At 40.9% G+C, this 20,279-nt stretch overlaps 1 protein-coding gene and 1 long non-coding RNA gene across 2 annotated transcripts in view; both read left to right on the top strand.

The window, feature by feature from the left end:
* Positions 1-20,137, top strand: part of ATP6V1B2 (ATPase H+ transporting V1 subunit B2) — a 21,272-nt gene extending 1,135 nt beyond the window's left edge. The window contains exons 2-14 of the mRNA XM_081960675.1: positions 6,465-6,520; positions 7,391-7,489; positions 8,344-8,437; positions 8,579-8,656; positions 9,894-10,033; positions 11,723-11,824; positions 13,427-13,524; positions 13,916-14,039; positions 15,629-15,779; positions 16,489-16,571; positions 16,805-16,909; positions 17,258-17,387; positions 18,976-20,137. Coding sequence (XP_081816801.1) covers positions 6,465-6,520; positions 7,391-7,489; positions 8,344-8,437; positions 8,579-8,656; positions 9,894-10,033; positions 11,723-11,824; positions 13,427-13,524; positions 13,916-14,039; positions 15,629-15,779; positions 16,489-16,571; positions 16,805-16,909; positions 17,258-17,387; positions 18,976-19,118 — 1,403 coding nt within the window. The 3' untranslated portion in view covers positions 19,119-20,137. The remainder of the gene's footprint in view (positions 1-6,464; positions 6,521-7,390; positions 7,490-8,343; positions 8,438-8,578; positions 8,657-9,893; positions 10,034-11,722; positions 11,825-13,426; positions 13,525-13,915; positions 14,040-15,628; positions 15,780-16,488; positions 16,572-16,804; positions 16,910-17,257; positions 17,388-18,975) is intronic.
* The window catches only part of LOC309395966, a 478,400-nt gene that overhangs the window by 456,542 nt on the left and 1,579 nt on the right, over positions 1-20,279 (top strand). The window lies entirely within an intron of this gene.

The following is a 20,279-nucleotide window of genomic DNA, read 5'->3' on the forward strand; positions in this document are numbered from 1 at the left end:
TGACACACTGCAGGCTTGTGTGAAAGCCGTCAGTGGAAGCAAGATGGTTCTAGCACTCTCAGAGGTTTCGCTCTCACATCCCAGTGTGTGAAATGCTCTAGGGATGAGAGACACTTTCAGGTCTTTTGGGGTGTAGGTTTATTGTTGCCAGGTAAATTGAAGGAAAGATAGAAGCAAGAGTTAATTTAGGAAGAGTTCCAACACTGTTGCGTGAGACAGCTGGTTTTATTCATTTGAGCCTGATCTGGAATTGCTTTGGTTGCCTTTAGATCAGAAGGGAGAGGAAATCTAGAGGCTGACCTCTTCAGATTGTTGAGCTGGCTGACTATTCGGCAACTTGCCACTCAGCTATAATGGTCCTCCTTGCATAAGGTGGTGTACAAGTTTAATGTAAGCAATTCAATCAGATGTAAAGTGAAATAGGCTCAGTTATTCACCGGGAAATTAAGCTTGGTTACTATTCAAATCGGGACAGGGATGTTCCTGATGCTACTTTTGTTGCTGCAAATCAAAGGCAGTGTGACAGCAAATAAAGTTTTGCAATTGTGGAACTCCGAATGGGGATATCCTGTGTTGCAGCAGTGAAAAATAGCTTCATGAATCCCATATAGATACAAGAATGGGATGAACAGAAAAATTCCAACAGCAGAGAAATGTTTTTTAGAAGCACATCGAGTTTGTTTTATGAAGATACCTTTACCTTTATAGAGGTAATTTCCAGGCAAGGGTAAAGGAATCTAATTATGTAGATGGAAGGCAAGGTTTCTCTTTTTCTTAGTAGTATCTCTTTCCTCTCTTTGCATCTCCAGAGAAGATATTGCTGAGGAAGCTGTGAAATGTTATACTAAAGTTATATTAGAAATAATTCCTTAGTTGAATAGAGGGTGTGTGTGTGTATATACACATACACACATACATATACACATATACATGTATATAAAATAACTCAAGATGGCAAATGTATCTAATACTTTAGCCCCCAGAAATGATTTCTTCCAAAAATGCATTCCAAACATTTTTATATTTCTACAGTATAAAACTGTAGCCCTGTGCTTCAGTTGCAAGACTGCCCATGTAGAAAGGAAGAATTAAGCTTAGGTGGTGGAGAAAGGGGGACTTAGGGTGGGGAGCAATGAATAACTTCAAGACTTTGCTTTCTAATAAATGCATTATTTGTAGCTATCCTCACTCAAGGTTGCATTTGTTTGTAAGAATATGTAAGGTTTTCCTGTGATAGAAAATGCCCAATTCTTGAGATTTAAAATGCACATATCAGCCAAAAAATGTGGCCTTTGTCAATCCTTGTGTGCCAATATCTTTAGTTAAGGGGTATAGCTTTTAGATATGGTTCTTCATCTTCAACAGAATGAGAGAATGAGATATCTCTGGAAAGAGTGAGGACACAGATGCAGATGTTGGATGTGGAGGAAATTCATTCAAGCAGGAGGTAATCCACTTCCTTTCTCAGATAGTACTGCAAACTAGGATATAAATAAACAACTAAGCCTGGAATAGGATACTTGAGGCTCATTTGATGTGCCTGCAACTCGCTTTGCCTGAAGAACTTCAGTGTGTTTGCCAGCAATGTTGGCCAAATTTGGAAGCATTGGTTGATATTAGCCACGTGAATTCTGGCTTGGTCTTCTGTAGCTGGTTGTTGCTTTCTTAGAAACACAGGGTCCTTATTATAGACTGGAAAGTAAATATCCCGAATTTTTGTATGGGCAAACACCCAGGAAGGAAATGAGATTGTTTGGAGAGTGACTGGAAATAAACCCTTCTCCCCAAAGAAGTGGGAAAAGAAGACAAAATGTTGAGGAGTTAATCATAAGATTTATATTGTAGTTGTACAGAATTGGCCTGGAAATGCCACGTTTTAACTAACTTCAAACTCTTATTTGAGGAAGTTGGGGTAAAATTGGGTGTTCATGCCCACAGTTCTTAGATTTGTATATTGTTTCTGCATTTGCAAGGAATACGTTATCTAGGATAACATATGCAAGACTGTGCTTATGTTGTAAATATTATCTGAAAATTATCAGTAACTTTACTGTTACAAAGTTAATAAAACAAGCCTGCTTTCAAACAGCATCCTAGACATCTTTTGAGGGGCCGCTGAGAGACTGGGATTTGCACTTTGGCAAGATTCTGGCAGAAATAGTTTGTAGCTATGCAATAGTTGTTAAGATATAGCTAACACCCAAATTGGTAAAGAAGGAAGGAAAAAATATTGTTCGGTTGCTCTCCAGTTACTATGAAACACACACACATACACACCATAGATACCTGTTTTATCACACACATCTTTTGAGCAGCAGAAGAATATGTACAATGTTAGAACATTTAAGGTTAGGGTTAAAAAAAACCTGGACCAATTGTTTTAAAGGATGTGTTTTAAAACACTTCAACATTGTTTTGATTTAAAACTCAAGCCTTATCAACATAATTGGTGATATTGTAAAAATGTCTTTTACTGTACACCAAAAACTTTGTTACAAATCCACCAGGCATGTAAATATTACTGTGTTGACACAACACAGGTAAAACATACTGTCATGTTTGCTATAAATAGTTTCCTATAGCTGTTCTTCCAGTTAAGTTTGAGACATCCTCATGGTAATCCCCAGCACAAATAAACGACGATAAATTTTACTTAGATAAAATGTTTTCATCTAGAATTCTAAATGCAAACTGTACCGTTAAAATTATGACTGGATTCACACGTTATATTAAGGCAGCCACCAAATGCAACATATTATGTGAATAATGCTGTGGGGTAGATGACCTGCTGAGACATTTTGGATAAATAAGAATCTGGATTTGACTTTCCCGAGACTAGAAGGGAGTACAGATGGTCTTTGAGTTACGGCCACAATTGAGCCCACCAAATTTCTGTTGCTAAGTAAGACATTTGCTGAGTGAGTTTTGCCCCATTTTATGACCCTTTCTGGGCACAGTTATGAAGTGAATCACTGTAGCTATTTAAGTTAGTAACACAGTTCTTAAATGAATCTGGCTTCCCCAGTGATTTTGAGTGTCAGAAGGTTGCAAAGGTTATCGCATGATCCTAGGATACTACAACCATCATAACTATACATCAGTTGCCAAGCATCTGAATTTTGATAATGGTCATATGAAAAATGGTCATAAATCACTTTTTTCAGTGCCTTTGTAACTTTAAACAGTCACAAAATTAACAGTTGTACGTCGAGGACTATCTATAGCATCCAGTGGCCATGCTGAGGGGAATTTTTGAGCAAAATGTCTGGAGGCTACCTTGGTTTAAATTATCACAAAGACAAAGCCAGGTGACAGGAAGAACAGGTTTATTCTGTCCCTCCAATTTGTAAATAGCAATAACAACAGTAGCAGCAACTAAAGCAGATCTACAATTTAGCTACTAAATCTGTGAAAATCATTGACCAAATGGCTAATCTCTTGTCTACCAAATCTTTAATTGGATCTGGGTTTTGTTGGATTCCATGAAGATTTGTGCTTAGGTGTGACCTTCACATTACAATCCCTTTGGCATATTTTAAGTATCGCTATTGTCTAATGAGATTTATTTCTAGATAATTATGGATTTGATGCAGCTTCTTACTCAGTTATTCTGTTCTAGAAATAATCTGGTTTGTTCATCCTTTCCTTAATTTTGCCGGTGGTGGTGATTAATGATTACTCTTTCGTCTCGTGAGCCTGATAAAGCCCTTGTGCTCTTTGAAGTGCTTCTCCTTTTACAGTCATGTGGGATTAAATTGAAGCTTTTGCTGGGAAGGATGGCAAAGGATCCTTATACCTTTGCGCGTGCTCTTTTTCACCTCCTCCCCCATCCTTTTTTCATTGTACAATGGCTCAAACTTCCTTTCTGAATAGATGGTTGTAAAATAATTCCTGGACGCACCTTGACTGCATCTGTGAGCCCAGATGAACGTTTTTGCATATCACAAGAGATAGTTGAATTCCTTATGGCCATCTTGACAATTGGAACAGGCCACAATGCTTCACAGAGTTTTATTTGTTGAGTGGGTATATATTAAGTCAAAATGTATGGTTGGTGGAGGTAATTCTTGAAATTTAGCATGATGAATGGATCCAGGTTCTTGTACGATTATAAGCAACCATGGCTTTGATTTGCTATGAAATCACCCCTTTTCATCTTAAAACCTTGATTGAAAGTATGGCATGTTATATACCTGTGATGGTGAACCTATGGCATGAGTGCCAGAGCTGGCACGAAGAGCCCTTTCTGCTGGCATGGGTGCAGGAGCCCCAGGTCAGATCTCCGTGGTGTTTCTTTCATGAGCTTCTGTTTCCCTGCAAACGACAAAACAGAAGCTCACGAAAAAAAAAAGATCTTATCTCTTGCCACGTAGCCAGTGCTGAGATGCCCCACCTCCCACCGGCCAGCTGGTCTTTGGGTCTCTGCTGCGCATGTCTGTGCATGTACACCTTTCAGTTTGGGCATGCGTGCACATAGATTGGGCACTCGTTGTCTAAAAGGTCACTGTTATATACACCCATCTAACTGTGACTTGTTTGATAAACCTTGGCGTAAGAACCACGTCATACTGTTTCTGAGCAGACAAATATAGAAGACAACCTCATGCCTTTATACATTATGGTAACCTAACCTGCAAGAAATTAGGCCATGCACATTTTAATCTTCAGAAGCTTCTCATAGACAAGCTAAAGTGGACAAAGAAAGCATTCCTAAAACCCACCTCCACTATTCTAGTCAACAGGTAAGAAAGCTTATGGTTATTTATCCTCCAGTGAATGAATGATAATTTGTGGTTGTTTCTAGTTTCCAGGTGGTTTTCTTTAAAGGGTGAATGAGAGAGATGATCTGGGGTTATGAGCTTCTGGGAATCCAGGAGAATTCCTCCAATTTTTTAAAAAATATCTGGACCCATTCAGGGAGAAGTTGGTACAGGTAGTCCTCGACTTAAGACCACAATTGAGCCCAAACCTTATGTTGCTTAAGTGAGAAACTTATTAAGTGAGTTTTGCCACATTGAATGACTTTTCTTGCCACGTTTGTTAAGTGAATCATTCTTCTTCCTACCGTATTCCCTCTAGTGCAGGGTCCAGTTTTTGGATCATTGAAGGCCACTTTGCACCAGCAGCTCCAGGGCACAGACCCACGGCTTGTTAAGTGAATCATTGCAGTTCTTAAATTGTTGGCGCAGTTGTTATGTGACTCTGGCTTCCCCATTGACTTTGCTCATCAGAAGCTCGCAAAAGATTCTCAGACAGCCCCAGGACACTGCAACTATCGTATATATGAACCACTTATTAAGCATTAAATGTAAATCACATGAATTGGGGATATTGAAATGGTCATAAGTGTGAAAAATGGTCGTGTCACTTTTTCAGTCCCGCTGTAACTTTGAAAGGTCACTAAACAAACTGTTGTAAGTTGAGGATTGTCTGCATAACACAGTGTTTCTCAACCTTGGTGACTTTAAGTCCTGTGGACTTCAACTCCCAGAATTCCCCTGCCAGCTGGCTGGGGGATTCTGGGAGTTGAAGTCCACAGGACTTAAAAGTTGCCAAGGTTGAGAAACACTGGTATAACACTTAGCTTTATAAAGTACAAATGGATTGTTTATTGCTTCTGGCTTGTTTCCTTGTACCAAAACCTTTGTCCTGAAGATTAAGGATCTGCAGCTGTTGAACTTGTGACCCCCCCTCCCCATCACTTTTGGAGCAAAGGGTGAAACAAAGAAGGCTAAGATATATTCAGACAATAACACACATCCTTTGAACTAGTTGTCAGCAACTTTAGAGTTTTGATTTTACATTTTCAGAGACCGGAGGCAAAAAAAGCAGGGGCATAATAAATCTCCTTGGGGTACTTCAGCTAGCTTACAATGCAGATAATCCTCAACTTACAACAGTTGACTAAATGAGTGACCATTAGAAGTTACAAAAGCACTGAAAAAAGTGACTTATGACCATTCCCCCCCACTTATGACTGTTGCAGCATCCCCATGGTCATGTGATTTACATATGGATGCTTGAAAACTACCGTAACTCACATTTATGACAGTTTAGTATCCCAGAGTCCTGTGATCCACTTTTGCGACCGTCTGAGAAGCAAAGTTCACTGAAAAACCAGGCTCACTTAACGACCAGGTTACTAATTTAAGGACTGCAGTGATTCCCTTCACAAATGTGGCGAGAAAAGTTGGAAAATGGGACAAAACTCACTTCACAAATTTTTCACTTAGCAACATACATTTTGGGCACAATTGCAGTTGTAAGTTGAGAGACTATCCGTAATTGGCACTCCATATCTAGCATTTGACTCAGCTAGTTGTGATCTCTTTTCCATAAATGATCTATCAAGCGTAATGTGATGCGGTTTCATAGCCTCCATTATTACTGAGTAAATTTGTGTCAATTTTGACTAGGAGTGCGTTAAATTGTTTAAACATATTTTCTTCCTTTTGGCTTTTCAGCATATAAAACAGTATCTGGAGTTAATGGACCACTCGTAATCTTGGATCAAGTGAAGGTAAATGTGGGATTTGATGGGTTTGTAAAACACTTGATTTAACTGCAGCTTTCTGCGGTTGTGTTTTCCTTAATTATAGCAAGTATTTCTACATGTCTTAAGTGCATTGCCTATTTCAATGTAACTTTGTTGAATTGCAATGAAAATTACATTCCAACCAATGTATGGACTCCGTGTCCACACCATCCTTGTGGACCCAGCATTTCTCAACATGTTCAATACAGACATGCAAATCTCATCCCATTCTTTGCAGTAAAATAACATTCATAGACAATTAACTGATCGGTTTTATTTATTGAACATTCACATCAAATTCAAAAGCATTATCAATGTGTCACCTCTGGCAGGGATTTTCAATTTCACTGTGGAATTTCAAACATGAAAAGTTAGACTGCTTTTTCTGGTTTTTTTGCATCTTTCATCTGATATTGGACTAGCAAGTGCATCCGGGGCATATCTAATTTTGGTTTTGTAGTCCATCACATTTTAAGAATATCAGTTTGGGGAAGCTACTGAGTAGATGCCAGCTTTTTTTCTGGGGTGAGAAAGCTAGATAATTTTATCCCTTATCCATAAAATGCCACAGTAAATTTTCACCAACATGTGGTTGTCAAGCCATTGCTATGGCTGTCAGAATTTCATACAGAATGTTTGTAAAAATGGTATTGGGGAATAAAAACCACTGGTCTATAATTATGTCTTAACAATTCAGTGTTCCCTTAAGTTTTTTTCAGGTTGTAATTTAACCTTTAAATTTCAAGAAATGAGCTTGATCACCCTTGATGTTCTTCTGTGCTTTAATTTTGTATTCTCCCCTGCTCTTTAACAAAAATCTCTTGGCCTAAGTTGATTGTCTTTATTGTCATTTAGTTTCCCAGGTATGCAGAGATTGTGCATTTGACACTCCCTGATGGAACAAAGAGAAGTGGGCAAGTCCTAGAAGTCAGTGGATCCAAAGCTGTAGTTCAGGTAAATTGCTTCCCAGGCATATTTCTAATGTTGCAATGAAAATAAGCTACGCTATATTGCCAAAAGTATTCGCGCACCCATCCACGTGATCAGACTCAGTTGCGAGCGAATACTTTTGGCAATATAGTGTATCTGAAGTAATAGGATACACCCTTTTATAGGTAGTTCTTGAGTTATGACCACAATTGAGCCCAAAATTTGTGTTGCGAAGTGAAACATTGTTCAGTGAGTTTGCCTCATTTTATGACTTTCGTTGCCACCGTTGTTAAGTGAATCTGGCTTCCCTATTGACTTTGCTTGTCAGAAGGTCACAAAAGGGGATCATGTGACAACCCCCCCAGACACTGCAACCGTCATAAATATGAACCAGTTCCCAAGCATCTGATTTTTGATGCTGCAATGGTCGTAAGTGTGAAAAACAGTCATGACATTTTTTTTCAATGCCATTGTAACTTTGAACAGTCACTAAATGAACTAAATAAGTTAAGGACTGCCCGTATTCTTACCTGCTATTCTAGGGTCGAATATCTTTTTTACATAAGATTTTACATTGAGCGTATTAAATTGATCTGTAATATTTTAGGAACTGTGTGCCTCCAGGCTTCTTAGGAAAGTTTCTGGTGTCACAAGGAAAGCTTAACATAATCTTATTTCCTGTTGGGTTTGGAGTTAGTTTCCCATCAAAATAGTCTTCTGAAAAATAAAGCTATTTTTGAGCGGTTGAAGCTCAAAATAAAGGACAAGCATAACTATCTTGATTCTGTTTAAATGTTCGCTAGGAAGCCATGGATGATCGTGGATATAATGCTATTTTTGCAATAAAAACACGAAGTAAAATATTTGCCCTCTTCTAGGTGTTTGAAGGAACTTCGGGAATCGATGCTAAGAGAACTTCTTGTGAATTCACCGGGGATATCCTTCGAACCCCGGTGTCTGAAGATATGCTCGGTAGTATAAAATTTTGTTTATTGGATGGAAAACTTTATATGTGACTTGTCCTGATATCTATTTTGTATGCAGAATGGTAGCTTCTGTGGTAATAATGCATCTCTCCCTCCCTCCCTCTCTCTCTCGTTTTGATCTTTGTAGGACGTGTGTTTAATGGCTCAGGAAAACCTATAGATAGAGGTCCTGTAGTCTTGGCCGAAGACTACCTTGATATCATGGGTATGTTTAAAATGTTTAATATAACAATATAAATGTCTCGCAGGAAATGGGTTTGCAGTTCTTTAGTAGTAGACTAGTATAATAAAAGAAACAGCGCAGGGAAGCCAAACCGTATGAATGTTCAGTTGCAAACATGGAGTCGAATGAAATATGATTAAAACACCCATTCTAATCAAATTGCTGCAATCTCATCGCATCAGTTGGGGTTTGCAATGGATTTGAATGAAGTGATCGATTTGAAGATTGATTTGAAGATTTGTTGACTATCTCTGCATGCATTCATCCAAATGTTCAAATCAGTTCAAAAATTGGCATGTGGCATCCAAATCATCATAAACTAAAATCAGATCTTGGCTAATTTGCACATCCCTACGCAAGCTAGAAAATCAACAGACTTCTTACACTGTCTCTTTCCAAGGTTGGCCTTGTATTCTAAAGGATACTCTAACCCAATGATAGCAAGATCCAGTTTCAAGGCATTGAAACTTTTAACTTGCTTTAAGTGATTATGAAAACTGGACATTCTCCATAGTGAGGGGAGGAGTATCCAGGATGTATCCTTGTCCTCTCTTGATTGGACTGAGTCAGATAAGCTCTTTTAGCCACGCCTTGGTCACCAGGCTCCACCCTGTTACCGACTCAGTCCATCAACGGACAGCTGTGTTCATCCTGAGATCCTGAAGAAACTTAAAGGAAAAATTTTAAATTGCTGCAAAAGCGATCGAAATTGCCTCCACGCTGCCTGATCAATCACTAGAGGCTGAGGAAACCCCCAGCGGGGGTAGAAAGCCTGCGCAGCAACCGCTAAGGCGACACGCAGCCCAGGTCACAGAGCCAGACCCAGGGCACTAAGTGAGGACTCTCACCAAAGACAGGCAAGACGAGGGTTTGGCATTCTTCCTGGTCTCACCTTCCTCCGCTGGAGACAATGCATCACTCCCCAGCCCCACCTGGGCCACCACAGGTACCCCCGGCATGAGTGACGTTGAGCTGTCCACGCCGACCCCAGCCATGCCCGCCCCCCCGAGGTCAAACACAACCCTGATGCCGCTCTCAATGAAATTGAGTTTGACACCCCTGATAGAGATGCTTCAAAAATATCCACTTTCTTAGACAACTTGCTTGACCTATAACATGGGTATGTTGGATTTTAATATTCTTTGTGGGAAATGCTGGTCATCCTTGCTTAGAAAATGCAGACTAAAACAGACTCTTTTTTCCCATTAAAATGAAATAGGTCAGCCTATCAATCCTCAGTGTCGAATCTATCCAGAAGAAATGATTCAGACCGGCATTTCTGCTATAGATGGTATGAACAGTATTGCCAGAGGCCAGAAAATCCCCATTTTCTCTGCTGCTGGATTGCCCCATAATGAGGTAGGGGTTTGAAGAGCACTTTATGGAGTAGTCATCTCACTTCCTCCCCTCAAAGATGTCCATATGGTCGAATTCCTGGGCAGATCAAAAAGAAGAAGAGAACAACTGGAGGACACTCTCTAGTCTTTCATGAAGCTCAAGTATAAAAACAAGCTTAAAAATAAAACTGTTTAACAAATCCAAACATTTCCCTCCTCGCTGAAGAGAAAAAGCGAGCCGACTGCCGCTCCTTGGGCCAAACGGCTCACCATCACCGCCAGTCCGAGGGAAAGGGAGGGGGGAAATAAAGCATGGAGAGATGTTTAGTCCTGTCCTGCCATGGGAGGGTAGAGAAAAGTGAATTTGAGATCGATAAAAGCCTTACTCTTTAAGAAGATCAAGCGCCCACGCGTCACATTTTTGCCCTCCCCAACCCCCAGAAGCATTTTGCAGGCCTCCCAAACTCTCTGCATGCCCCATTTTTCACAAAAAATGGGGCGTGCAGATGGTTTGGGATGCCTGCAGAGTGCACCAGGGAGGGCAAAAACTTTTTTTAAAAATTTACCTCTTCAAAATCGTGGTGCGTCTTATACTCCAAAAATACAGTAATCTTTTGATGAAGTGAATTGCTTTGTAATCCAGTTTTCCCCCCAGAACTCAGAGATTGGCTAGGTAGATCACTTATATGCCTACATATCTGAACTATTACTCTTCATTCTATATCGGGTGTAATCAAACCAAATATAAGCAGTCCTTGACTTATGACCAGTTGCTTAGCGACCATTCAAAGTTATGATGCCCAGGGTATTCAGCGTTCCTGTGATCGTATTTATGGCTGTTTGCAGCAGTCATGTGACTACAATTCATGATTATTATTATTTTTGCCAAAAAAAAACATTTTTAAAAAAGTTTTTGGCTTGTGGCAAAAAGTACCCATTGCAGGCAGAGGACTTGGTTAACAACCCTGGTGTTCACTAATGACAAAAAGTTGTTGTAAAATCAGGTTGGTCACACGATGACCTCTTTAACCGGCATGACTTAAGACTGTCATTCTGTTTCGGGCACAAAAGAATAAGGACCACATTTTAAATCCTAGTTTAGCTCATTTATTGTTCGTGCCAGCTCACGAGAATCTAGTCAACTAATGGTCAAAACTAAATTGGCGCTAAATAAGAGTTAATAGAATTCAAGAGGAATTGGACTTGAATCCCTTGTGAGAACGTAAGGCCCGCGATGGCGAACCTATGGCACGCATGACCAAAGTGACACGGGGAAGCCATGTCACCCAGCATGCACAGCCTTGCCTGTTTGTTTTCCAGGTTTCTGGCAAGCATGTCCTCGCGATGATCAGCTGTTTCCGAAAATAGGCAGAGCTTGAGGATGGAGTCAAGAGAGTAAGCAGCCTACCGAGTGCCAAAAACGTTGCGGCCCCAACAAGCGCGCAAGCAATGTTTGCACGCAACGTTTTTGGCACTCGGTAGGCTGCTTACTCTCTTGACTCCATCCTCAAGCTCTGCCTATGTTCTACATTGCGGGCTCAATTAACAGAATAAGGATATCAATTATAGTCGCAAGTCAAGGACTACCTGTATTAAAGCAGTTACCCTCACAAATGACACTTGGATAGCATTAGCATCATCCCATTCTTCCTAATAACCAACTCTTTATTACACTGAAGTCATGCATTGCCTTTTTTTTTTTTTACCCAAGATAGCGGCTCAGATCTGTCGTCAGGCAGGCTTGGTGAAGAAATCCAAAGATGTGGTGGACTATAGCTCTGACAACTTTGCCATTGTATTTGCTGCGATGGGAGTAAGTAATTAAATGCATGCAAAATTATTTTCTCCTTCATTGCTAAGAAAAATGGGCACCCCCATTACTCTGAGACTGTTGCCAACTTTTTTTTTCTCCTTTTTGCTAAAAAAATAAAAATCCCAGGGGGGGAAAGGACAAAACTTATGAACGTAAGTGTTCCGATATCTCAGGGGTTGCCCCAAAGAAGAGGGAATCAAACTATTCTCCAAAGCACCTGTGGGCAGAACAAGAAGCAATGGGTGGAAACTAATCAAGGAGAAAAGCGACTTAGAAGTGAGGAGAAACTTCCTGACAGAACAATTAATCAGTGGAACAGAAGTTGCCTCCAGAAGTTGTGAATGCCCCAACACTGGAAGTCTTTAAGAAGATGTTGGATAGCCATCTGTCTGAAACGGTATAGGGTTTCCTGCCTAGGCAGGGGATTGGACTAGAAGACCTCCAAGGTCCCTTCCAACTCTGCTATTGTATTATTGTATTGTATTATTGTATTGTATTATTGTATTGCAAAGAAGATGTAGAGGCTGGCGAAAATTGTCATTAAAAGCTGGGTTTTAAAGCAACTCCTGTCACCATCCATGGTGGCACAAAGCAGATGGGAGGTCATTCTACACAGCACGGATGTTATTTCAGAGAAGACCCATCTCTGATTCACCATCAAGTAGCAATTTAGGCTGCATAAATAGAGGGATAGAATCAAGATCACGTGAAGGGTTAATACCACTTTATAAGGCCTTGGTAAGGCCACCCTTGGAATACTGCATTCAGTTCTGGTCGCCACGATGTAAAAAAGATGTGGAGACTCTAGAAAGAGTGCAGAGAAGAGCAACAAAGATGATTAGGGGACTGGAGACTAAAACATATGAAGAACTAATTAAATAATATTAATTAGAAATTAAAGGACAAACAAGAATTGATGATGTAGGTACGCTGACTAGTTGGGCTGCATATAGTGTAAATGTTGGTGCTAAATATTAGGCCTATTATTAGGATGGTAATGTCAAGTTTAGTTATTTAAACGTTATGATTTCTTGCGCTGTGACGGCAATATGTTTGAAATTATGTTTGTATGACTTTATTTTTATAAGAATAAATAAAAATATTTTTTAAAAAAAGAAAAAAAAGAACGGTTGCAGGAACTGGGTATGTTTAGCTTAAGAGAAAGAAGGACTAGGGGAGACATGATAGCAGTGTTCCAATATCTCAGGGGTTGCCACAAAGAAGAGGGAGTCAAACTATTCTCCAAGGCACCTGAGGGTAGAACAAGAAGCAATGGGTGGAAACTAATCAAGGAGAGAAGCAACTCAGAACTGAGGAGAAACTTCCTGACAGTTAGAACAATTAATCAGTGGAACAGAAGTTGCCTCCAGAAGTTGTGAATTCCCCAACACTGGAAGTCTTTAAGAAGATGTTGGATAGCCATCTGTCTGAAACAGTATAGGGTTTCCTGCCTAGGCAGGGGGTTGGACTAGAAGACCTCCAAGGTCCCTTCCAACTCTGCCATTGTATTATTGTATTGTAAGTAATGCATCTTTGTAAGTATACAGTGATATTTTCCGTCAGCTGAGTTTCGATTGACTTCATCTCCTTGCTTTACTCCAGGTGAACATGGAAACAGCCCGATTTTTCAAATCCGACTTTGAAGAAAATGGGTCCATGGACAACGTGTGTCTGTTCTTGAATTTGGCTAATGATCCAACGTAAGTGGGCTGGAATCTTCATTCTTGGATTTCGTCTTGTACATTAATCATATTACCAAAAGTGGGGCCTTTAATAGTAATTGTGTAGGCCTTCATGGAACATCTAAGAATCTATTGGTCACTGAAAGAGGAGTGAAGTCCTTGGGGCACTTGATACATTTGTCTTCTTGTTATGTCTAAACCAGTGTTTCTCAACCTTGGCGACTTGTAAGTCCTGTGGACTTCAACTCCCAGAATCCCCCAGCCAGTTGGCTGGGGGATTCTGGGAGTTGAAGTCCACAGGGCTTAAAGTCGCCAAGGTTGAGAAACACTGGTTTAGACAGTCTTCCGACAGAAAGCAAGTCCTTCACTTCGACATAATTCGTTTAATGGAGCTCATTATTTTTTCCAGCATTGAACGGATAATCACTCCTCGTCTTGCGCTGACCGCTGCAGAGTTTTTGGCTTATCAGTGTGAGAAACACGTGTTGGTCATTCTGACAGATATGAGTTCCTACGCAGAAGCTCTGAGAGAGGTACATATTTAGTCTTATCGATTAGACAACTGTTGAACTGTGCAGCCAAATCTTTTCGAATTTTCTAACTTGTAAGGCACAGAATTAACTAAGAAACTGAAGGTTTTGGTTTTTGAGAAGAATTACTGCAGAATATTCTGGCATTATTATCTTTCATATCTAACGTGAATGGATTCAAAACGGCACTTAGTAGAAGTGCGTAGTATTCAGATCCTCAGCGGGCATGAAAACCTGTTGCATGCCCAACAGCTAGACCAGGAGTCTGCAACCTTAAACACTCAAAAGAGCCTATTGGACCTGCTTGCTACATAAAAGAAAACACCAGGAGTCACAAAACCTGGGTGGGTGTGGCCAACTCGACGTCACTCATTTCCATCCAGTCACATGACACACACACCCAGCCACGCCTACCCAGGTTTTGAGGCTGCTGGTATTTTCTTTTCACTGGGAAACAGATATCTCTTTCTCTCTCTCCACCTCTCTCATCTTTCTTTCTCTCTCTCCTCTCTCTCTCTCTCTCTCTCACGCGTGAATCCGCTTGAACCATTTCCCAAAACAGGCGAGGATTGGGATTTGTTTTTGTCTTTTTGCTGGTGGTTCTTCCTTCTTCTTCGGGTGCTTTTTACCATATGATTTAAATCAAGAATCGTTTTACGTTCTCAGATAAATGGAGCTCTTTCTTCCCCCTGCTGCGGCTTCCTGTGGACTGAATCCACCACTGGCTGGCCCTGCCCCTCACCTTCCCCTCCCAGTTGCTCCTCGCCTGAGAATGGTAAGGGCGACAGTGGCGGGTGGAGACCCGCTCCATGTTCCAGAGCGGGAGAGAAGCGCCCCTGTGCTTGCCTCTTTTTCCAGTCCTTGTTGGTGCTGCACGCACCTCGGTCGCTTGGGGAGACGCGCAACTTTCTCTCTGCCCTGAAACACTAGCCCGGCCCGGCTGCAGCTAAAGCTCTGCATCGTAATGGGTTCCGGGAGGAAGAGGGGATGCCGTCTCCCGCATTGTGAAACACGCTAAATTTAAGTCTGCTGCGCAAGGCGCTGCAAGAGCAGCAAGCAGGCTATGGAGGCCACCAGGCCGCGCCACTGTCTCCGTGCGGAGAGAAAGACATGCATCTCCCTGAAGGACCGAGGTGCACGCAGCACCAACAAGGGCCGGAAGAAGAGGCAAGTACAGGGGCTCTTCTCTCCCGTTCTGGAATATGGAACAAGTCTCCATCCGCTACTGTTGCCCTTAACCTTCTCAGGCGAGGAGTGACTGGGAGGGCGAGTGGGCAGGGCCAGCCAGTGGTAGGATCACCTGACAGGGAGCCACAGCAGAGGGCCCAAAGAGCCACTCCAGAGTGCCGACACCCAAGCTAGACTCTGAGTTCTGGAAAATATTTCTGATATATTTATTTATGTTAATGGGGTGGCAACAGTCTTAATTTTCACAGGGAGATCAGAGGGATGAAAACTAGTGATCCTCTGGTGTGCGGGGCCAAAGGCTAAAATCAGAAAAGGGTAGCTTTGGGGGGCAGAAGCTTGAAGACCCCTTTTTATTTTCTTGTTTCTGCTGGTTATTCCAACCGGTTTACCTTCATTTCCCAAAGGTCTCAGCTGCCAGGGAAGAAGTCCCAGGTCGGCGTGGTTTTCCTGGCTACATGTACACAGATTTGGCCACAATCTATGAACGAGCTGGACGAGTAGAAGGCAGGAGCGGGTCCATTACCCAGATCCCCATTCTTACCATGCCCAATGATGGTAAGTTCTCACTCAGGCTTATTTTCAGTCCTGGAACGTCTCTCAACCTCTTCAACGGATGCTATATACCTCGCCCTGCAAGCTAAGATTAAATGGATTAAGCCTGTTGGGCAAACATTTCACAATTCAGACACTGGTGCTATGAGCATCTGGGCAGCTGTTTTTTTGTAACTCCAGAAGTTTTTTGCACAGCCTTCCTAGGCAAGGGAAGGGTTTTTCCCCAGCATTTGGTGGTCCTTGCTTTCCCCAGCTTTCCTTCATTAGTAGATCTTTGTATTTGGATCACTTTTTCTGTTCCTTCTGCTTGGGCAAGGGTATCACAGTGGCTGGATTTATAGTTTTGTGCTCAGTAATAAATAAACCATAATGGCCGTGTTCATTGTAAATAGCAATAGCACTTAGACTTATATACCACTTCATAGTGTTTTAACCCTCTCTAAGTGGTTTACAGAGGCAGCATATGGCCCCCAACAATCTGGCTCCTCATTTTACCCACCTTGGGAGGACAGAAGGCTGAGTCCACCTTGAGGTTGAGTCAACCTTGAGAATCGAACTGCTCGCAGTCGGTAGAATTACCCTGTAATACTGCATTCTAACCACTATGCTATCACAGCTCTTGCGGCTCAATAGGTTGTATATGCAACATACCAGTAATTGGTCATTCAATTTGCACAGAAACTGAAAAGCTTTGATGCAACTTCCCTTGCAGATATAACACATCCTATTCCTGATTTAACGGGATATATTACCGAAGGCCAAATCTACGTAGACAGACAGCTGCACAACCGACAGGTTAGTATTTCATGTTGTAAAATACTGCTTTGTGCCTGTTATACATGAAGTCACTGGTTTGATTGTCCAGGAAGGAATTGTCAAAGAGCTGGTCTATTTGCCATCTCTGCGTTCTGCCACGATTACTGGCTTCACTTTTCACAGAGCCTTCTTCAGTCTCTTCATCATTTCTTCCCTGGAAGTCACATTTCCAAATTTTCAGAGCTGTTGTTAAAACCTGGTTCTTCTTCCAGATTTACCCACCCATCAATGTCCTTCCTTCTTTGTCTCGATTGATGAAATCTGCTATTGGGGAAGGAATGACTAGAAAGGATCATGCTGAGGTATCAAACCAGCTGGTAAGTGGAATGAGTAAAAGAGGTCTGCAATTCCTCCATTTTCTTCCATTGAAAAGCTTCTCTTCCTTTCTTTCTCTCTTCCTTTTTCTCTTTCCTTCTCTCTTTCCTTTATTAGATTTTTTTTCTTACTTATGGAAGAAAAATCTTTAATTAAAAAAACCAAACTCTCAATGTTTCTGAGAGGTAGGATCCCAATAAACCACAAGTATATCTAGTTGCCTTTCATGCCAGAAATAATCTCAAAATTCCTATGAAGCTCGTACCGCTTGAAATATGGAGACATGTTTCTTAATACACTTCACAGTTCTTTAATTTACTGTTTTGTTTTTGTTTTTGTTTTTTGTCTAGTATGCCTGCTATGCCATTGGGAAGGATGTCCAAGCCATGAAGGCAGTAGTAGGAGAAGAAGCACTTACTTCTGATGATCTTCTCTACCTTGAATTTCTGCAGAAGTTTGAGAGGAACTTCATTGCTCAGGGTAGGGATTGTCTTTCAGATTTATGTATTCATATCTTGCCTTTATTATTTTTACAAATAAAACAGCAAAGACACATGATACTCCTTCCTCCTCTTATTTTCTCCACGACAACAACTCTGTGAGGTGGACTATGCTGTGAGAGTGGCTGGCCCAGTCACCCAGCTGGCTCTCATGCCTAAGGTGGGACTAGAACTCACAGTCGCCTAATGATTGGCCCAAAGTCGTCTGGGCAGTTTTCACTTCTTTGAATAAACACAAACAAACCAAACACAAAAAACACCACAAAACCATCTTCCATTACAAATTGTAGAAAGTGTGTCAATTGGTTACAAAAAACCTCCGTGCATCCCTTCCACAGTCATCACCTACAATTCATATCAAGTTATATATTTTAAATCAGATATATTTTTATATATTACTATCATCATACGTCAACCTTCGTTTGACTATAATTGTTTTTACGTCCTTTTAGATAAAATATTCCAAAATTTAAAGAAAAAAAATGGCATTCTGTTAACTGTTTCCATTATCATCCAGTAACATTACATCTTTATGACATGTTCTAAATAAAAAAATTGATTATATTTCATAACAATGTTTCTAGACCTCCTTTCTTAATCACTGTTTACAATTTATATCCAATTTCCTTTTATCAAACCAGTATATGTATGTATGTATGTATTGTGTTGTATTTGTGCTGATAAATAAATAATAAATAAATAAGCAAACAAACAAACAAATACAACACAAATATAAAAAGGCAACATTAAAAATAAAAATATGGTTTTCTGCCTGGATGGTTTTCTGTAATGAGCCGAAGGACAGAAAGGGGGAGTAGTGAGCTCCCTCCCATATTTGGGCATACCAGGGGTTGTAACACAAACACATATATATGTATTATATATATATGTGCCCTTTATTTATCAGCACAAATACAACATATATATATATATATATGTATGTATGTATTATATATATATTATATATATACATACACTTTTTAACTAAATTTGACTTAATTTTTTATTATAAGCTTTCATACATAACAGAATTTCTAAACTTCCTTTCGTAGTCACCATTTGCAATTTATATCAAATTTCCTCTTATCAAACCAATACATATGTATACATTGTTATCATTATCAATTATATATCTAACTATATCCATTATCACTTCATTTTTTACATAATGCTCTAAATTTAACTAAATTTGACTAATGTTTTATTATAAGCTTTCATACATAACAGAATTTCTAAACTTCCTTTCGTAGTCAGCATTTGCAATTTATTTCAAATTTCCTCTTATCAAACCAGTACATACATACATACATACATACATACATACATACATACATACATACATACACATTCTTTTAAACTAAATTTGACTTAATTTTTTATTATAAGCTTTCATGCATAACAGACAGTTTAGGCAGTTTTCACTTCTAAGGTGGGATTAGAACTCACAGGCTCCTGGTTTCTAGCCTGGTGCCTTAACCACTAGATCAAGCTGAGTCTCGGAGCAAGGGACAGTGTTGCTGTTTCATTTAGATCTCAGCGTGTGACCCTGTTCTCTGTTATCGTTTTAGGGCCCTATGAAAACCGTACTGTTTATGAAACCCTGGACATTGGCTGGCAGCTGCTACGTATTTTCCCCAAGGAGATGCTGAAGAGGATTCCTCAGAGCACTTTGGCAGAGTTCTATCCCCGAGACTCCACTGCAAAACATTAGCTTGCACCTTTTGCTTCCCCCCCCCCACCAAAAATACTGGATTTTCCCCCCTTCCCTTGTGTTGGTGTTTACTTGTCAGCCCTGTAATTAAACCAAGAATAAGTGACATATTTGTGCCAGAGTTGCTGATGTTTTAAGCTGATAGAGTTTAAAATACGCTCCTTTTCAAACGCTGGTATCTTGAGTGGTTTACATATACTGGGAGGAAATCCTGTATTTCTAGAATTTTCTTTGCTTTCCTGCAAGGTTTTTTTTTCTTCTTCTTCTCCACCTTTATGTGGTCATGAAGGAAGAAAGTACATAGAGCTGGCTGCTGTGCCATTTTCGGACTGTTGGAGCATAAGAAAAACCATCTAGTCGTGGAGGGAAAAGCTAGAGCTATCAAAAATTGAGAAAAGTTGCATTCCTTGGTCAAGGCCATACTTGTCCACTTGGGAGTGTTGGTATTTTGGGGTTACTCCACTCTTAAGCCACCCTGCAGACAAGTGGGCACGAAAAAGCTACCCAACCAGGTTACAGTGGCAACTTGAATTATTTCATTTCAAGCCCTCCAAGCACCATTTGCTTCAGCTACTGTATGGCTAGGAAATCGCCCGACAGGGATTTTGCAATATTTGCACATCCTGTTGCTTGCCCCCGAAAAAGTACACGATTCCTACCTCTTCTTTGAAAACTTGGCATAGGGACTACTACCCAGGTGGCCAGTCCCTTTGCACTGTTGCATTTACGCAGTTGTGGGCGTAAATATGAAACAGCAGCAAAGCGAGAGTTTCCTCTCCCCCCCTTCTCTTTTTTTTCCCCCTATGCTTCATTGCAGAGTAATCAAGGCAGAGGACAATGTTGGTGAGGGTAAGAATGCCTGCAGCTAAGGAGTATGTTGTTTGGTACAGCATCCGTCTTCAAAATATGAGGGGTCCTTGCAGTGACGTGCGGTGAGGTTTATGGCTGGTGAGGCTGGTGACGTCATCAGCGCGAGCCGCGGTCCCCTTTATGTTGACTCAGGAAGGCGGGGAATGGGACCACATGTGCAGGAGGCTGAAGCTGCCTCAGCCTCCTGCACACGTGGTCCCATTCCCCTCCTTCCTGACTCCTGAGTCAACATGAAGGGGACCGCGGCTCGCGCTGCAGTCCCCTTCATGTTGACTCAGGAAGGCGGGGAAT

Source organism: Natrix helvetica (genome assembly GCF_964273705.1).
Source record: "Natrix helvetica genome assembly, chromosome: 8".
Lineage (NCBI taxonomy): Eukaryota > Metazoa > Chordata > Lepidosauria > Squamata > Natricidae > Natrix > Natrix helvetica.